The sequence below is a fragment of the Penaeus chinensis genome, chromosome 17, assembly GCF_019202785.1.
Source record: "Penaeus chinensis breed Huanghai No. 1 chromosome 17, ASM1920278v2, whole genome shotgun sequence".
Lineage (NCBI taxonomy): Eukaryota > Metazoa > Arthropoda > Malacostraca > Decapoda > Penaeidae > Penaeus > Penaeus chinensis.
Window position 1 is genome coordinate 4,796,959 of NC_061835.1, and position 5,000 is coordinate 4,801,958.

Genomic DNA, 5,000 nt, shown 5'->3' on the forward strand with positions numbered 1-5,000 from the left:
GTAACTATTCTTGGTCTGCATAATCTCACCTTGTCAACATTACCAGTTTGTGTTTTTTTACTCTGATTTTCTCTCGTGCACTACTGCATGTCATTTACCTCGCATGATATTCAGATCTTTGCATGACCTCATATTGCATGATCCTCGATCCCTCGTCACCTACAGGTCGGAGAAGACGTCGACCTGATGCTCACCACCACCAAGCCGGTAGGTCCTCCTTCCTGCACGCTGTCTCCTCCATTTTCACACTTTTGTCGCCACAAGTACTTCCTCTGTGCCTTCCTCCTTACAGTAGACTCAGTGCTTTTGCCATTCCATTCCATTCACTGGCAAAGTAGCAATATTGTGCACTATTTCTGTGAGGATTGATAATGTAAATTAATGATAAAGTTTATTATCTGATGTAAATCTTGAGAGTATGAAATGAATATTTTATTGATAGTATTACAAAACATTTTCTTCGCAGTTATTACTGTGAATATCTCCATCTAAAATAGCTTACGTAATACTGTATTAACCAAGAGTTCCCCAAAGAGAAACTATTCGCTCTGGTAGCAGTCGTGTAGCCTGGGTCTCTAACCATGATATCATCAAGATGGTGACAAGTATGCATGGGTGTGCATCCACACGAAACGTGTAACTTTCCTCTCTTCTACTGCCTGACCCGAGACCCTGCGAGAACCGCGCGCAGCCTAGGGTTTTTACTTAAGTAATTGCTGCTCCACAACTACTGTACCTCATTAATACTAATGTGGAATTTACAGCGCTTAACCATGTTCACCTTAAATTATAAGAAAATGGTAATATGAAAGTAGTTAATCTTTTTACTTTATCTTACACCATTAAAACGAAAACAACATCAGTCTGGTCTGTGAGCTGCCGGTTGATTGCTCGTTCGAAAGAAACAGAAAATACGGCAGCGCAAGGTCTATATAATTACTTATTTAGACCTTGTCGCAGCGTCCTACTGACACATGACACATTTTCTTGACCTACTTCTGTTATCTATACTACACTGTGACCTGTAACCTCACCCCCGCTAACATGACTCCTAACTACTTCCCTGTTCTTCTATCTCACTTCTCGTATTTCGCCGCGACCTGCCCTGACCTGGCTTCCCTTCCTTAGGTCGGCGAGGAGGTGCACGTGGGCCTGAACGCCACGCAGCCCCTCATCTACTTCGTGTACCAGGTGCTGGGGCGCGGGGACGTGCTCTTCGCCCAGACGCTGCAGGCGCACCAGGGGACCACGCACAACTTCAGGTGAGAGCCAGATGTCGCCAAGCATCACCTTCCACTTTCTCCTTGAGCCTTGAGTTTCCTGGAGCTCCATGTCATCTGGTTATGTCAGGTTTCCAGTTTGATGAGAACATTACAAAGGCGATCTTATACATCTCACTCTAAATATCCGCCAAAACACAACTTCCTTGAGCAGACGATGACCCACCGCTCACCCCCAGGTTCGTCGCCACCGCTGCCATGGCCCCGCGCGCTCGCCTCGTCGTCTACTACGTGCAGGAGGACGGCGAGCTCGTGGCCGATTCCCTGCACTTCACTGTCTCCGGAGCCATCCAGAATCACGTGAGTCCCCCTCCCCCTTCGCCCCCTTGTCATTTAAGCGGTGTCCCAGGAGGCGCGAAAGGATCCAGATTTCCTTGAGGCGTTCTGGCAGTCACTTGTTTCTGGAGTGTGGCGTGTCCATTGCGATTAGACCCTTTGTCTGTTGGATTTCTTTAGGTAGTGTGAATCTTCACTTTAAATATAGAAGTGCGTAAATAATAATAACCGTTGTGGTGATGATAACCCTGATAATGGTTTACAGTATGCCTATTAATCGTTACTAAACCTTTTTTCAAATCCATTTGTAGTATGGCGTTAAAAAAATGTGTGCTGTTTGGCATCGAAGGGTATAACTTAACTTAGTTGTCCAAAGTATAATAATGTGTGTATTAAGAATGATACTGATAACCGCAAACCTTTCTTCAGTCAAACAGAAAAACTGCAGATATAAAAAAGAAACAAATACATAATCAGAGTATACGGTAACAAAGATGAAGAAAACAGACTTGAAACAGGAATCGAAGGCTTCTGAACAGTCAAACCATCCGCCGGAATAAGCGACACAGAATAACCCCCCTCCCCCTCCCCCCAAAGGTGTCCGTGAGTGTGTCTCCGAAGACCGTGGACGCGGGCGGCGACGTGGCCATCACCGTCACCACGAAACCCAACGCCTTCGTGGGCGTCCTGGCGGTGGACCAGCGCTCGCTGATCCTCGGAAACGAGAACCATCTGACGCAGGTGAGGCCGAGGCTCGTCGTGGGTGTGGCCTAGCGAGGCATGTTCGGTGGATGGAGAAGTAATGGAGATAGAACGTTGATACATATTGGCAAGTTGTCACTTAAAGATAAGGGAAAGGGAATTGAACTTTCCAGAATTTTATCCCTCGTACCATTTTCATCCTTCCCTAACTTTTTCTTCTCCTCTCTTCTATTTTTTTTTTTTTTATTCTTCCTTTTCCTCATCTTCTTCTGCAATGAATATAGTCACATTCTTACCCTGCCCCAGGACGACGTGATACAAGAGCTGGAGGACTACGACCTTGGCCGCGAGAACCTGGAGGTGTGGCACTCCCTGCACCGCCAGAAGCGGGCGCTGTTCAACTGGCACGGCACCACCACCGCCAGAGACGTCTTCCAGGTGCGTGTCGGTCGCCAACGGCGCTCCACGACTCTCGGGCTGAGACACGAGGCGGAGATTTTTGTCATTCTTAAGTTCATTTGATTCCTGTAGACCTTTGATGACGCTGAAAATAATTGGATTGCTTTTGAATGCTTCTTTCGTGCAGTTTTTGTCATATTTTGTGTTTTTTGTGATAATCAGCAGCTCATAAGTGTTTAATATAAATATGTCTGTGACATAACCAACTGTGATAAAGAATAAGATGTTATGATATTAGTAAGATATATGATGGCATAATATTACTGGTATTAGTGTGATGACGGCGAGAACATTCCAGAACGCGGGTGTGGTCGTGCTAACCAACGGAATTGTTTATGACTTCAATCCATTCCGTGAGTATTTCCAAATTCGGTTGGACATCTTCAGTTTTAGGAAATGTGATATATGTATATATTAATTAATTGCATTGTGATGCTATGAAGTGTCAGAAATCGTTTGTACTCCAATCAGAATTAGATTGTATTATATTCATGAACATGAACACTATCCTTTTGTTTGATATATTTGAACATTTTAATATTTCCACTTTAGTTACTGCAAGTTCAGAAATAACTCATGAGACGCGATTTGTTTGTGGCTTGGCGTATTCACCGCCCTTTGTTCTGTAACACAGGTATTGACATTTAGATTGGAAATCACGTGAGTAGGAGTGAATGAGCTTGATCTAGCGGGTGTTTGCTTGTCCCGTGTTCCTGCCGTTTGTCTGTTTGTCCACTCTCTTTGTCGTTTGTTTGTTTGTGCGTTTGTTGCTGCATACATTTCACATTCGTTTTGTTACTCATATTTTAGGATGAAAAAAAACCCTTGACTGGGTTTCGGAAATAATTAACTTGATAGAAAATTTAGGTGTTAGTCGAAAAAAGTGATAGCAGTGGAAATTTAGGAACTCTTCAGACAGAAATATCTAGAAAGATCCTCACGTATAGGCCTACTGAACGGATGTTATATTTTCGTGCACATTGTCTTTGAAAGCAGCTTGAGAGACGGATATCAGGGCATCATTTGCGTGGTTTAAAAAAAGTTATCGGACGTGCAAGACGAAGTAGAACTACGGTTTTCATCTTCCGTTTCTATCTTTCTGTTTTTATAATGTCTGAATTTCCTGTTTACCATAAGATTTTTTTTGTATAACAAGCTCAAAGAGTAAACTTTTCTTGCCATTAAAAGTACATATTTTCAGTAATCACAACTGGAATATTTCGCAAGCTACAACTTTTACATGGCTATTTATTGCTCGTAGTCACAGGGTGGCCGTAGCTGCTTATATTGCACATTTTCTCCGAATCGTTGTAGGATGTTTTTTCTTCGTACGCAGCTCAGTCCTTCCAGTTCCCTACAAGCTTTCAGTCTGTCAGGAAAGGAAAAGAAATATCACACATTTTTATAGTTCCGAAGGCACACTTAGAATCAAGCGCTTTTAATAACACTAATTCCTTGTCGTAGCTCTGTCTCGTGAAGCCCCTCGCCGACCAAACTAACATTAACGCTGTACTAACTCCTGTGCTAGTGTACTACCGCACGGTCCTGGATGACCCGCGGGACATGAAGGCCATGGAGTCCCGCGTCCCCGAGGCGGCCCTGGCGCAGGGACCCCCCGTGGCTGCGCGCACAAAATTCCCCGAGACCTGGGTCTTCACGGCGGCGGACTCCGGGTAATTCCTCACTTCTGACTAACTTCTTTTGTTTATTCATTCATGTATTGACAATTTACTAGAAATCTAGGTAGAGAACTGCGCGACCTCATAGTGCAGAGTCTACTGTGCACGTTCTAAAGGTTTCCTGCACTTTTTCGAAACTGCTTTCTTCTAGTGGCCGAAAGGCAAGTGCGTAGCTCGTACTCCACCAGAAACAAACATCTTTAACGCTGTGGACATTCTCTTGTACAAGTCTTGTATAATGGCATTACCAAGAGCCCTTTGAAACTCCTCAATCTGCATCGTCTCTCTAATTTCTGCTCTATACTGTGTTGTATTATTTTCTCAACCTTGTAGGGTTGACGTATTACCTCGTCACTTTTCCTCTCTTCGTAATTCCTTACTTCGACGAAGGCGTCCAGCGAGGCTGAATCTTTTCCTCGGATATTTCCTCTGTCATTAACATCCTGGGCATGTCCGGGCGCCGTGCCGCTCGACACGACGGCCGCTCCAGCAAACTCTCTGCGAGGCGAGTCGTGGTATTAACTCCTTATGAACGGCCAATCCAAGTCTTTAGTTGAGTTTTATCCTGTCTCTGTGTGCATGCGCATGAACATTTATGTTTTTC

The 5,000-nt window shown here is 44.3% G+C and overlaps 1 protein-coding gene across 2 annotated transcripts in view; it reads left to right on the top strand.

The window, feature by feature from the left end:
- The window catches only part of LOC125033946 (CD109 antigen-like), a 41,881-nt gene that overhangs the window by 27,469 nt on the left and 9,412 nt on the right, over nt 1-5,000 (top strand). Inside the window, exons 9-14 of one of the 2 annotated variants that reach the window (XM_047625538.1) lie at nt 1,129-1,262; nt 1,460-1,580; nt 2,154-2,297; nt 2,565-2,696; nt 3,016-3,070; nt 4,246-4,390. In XM_047625538.1, coding sequence (XP_047481494.1) covers nt 1,129-1,262; nt 1,460-1,580; nt 2,154-2,297; nt 2,565-2,696; nt 3,016-3,070; nt 4,246-4,390 — 731 coding nt within the window. The remainder of the gene's footprint in view (nt 1-1,128; nt 1,263-1,459; nt 1,581-2,153; nt 2,298-2,564; nt 2,697-3,015; nt 3,071-4,245; nt 4,391-5,000) is intronic. The other variant, XM_047625537.1, reaches the window with a different exon arrangement.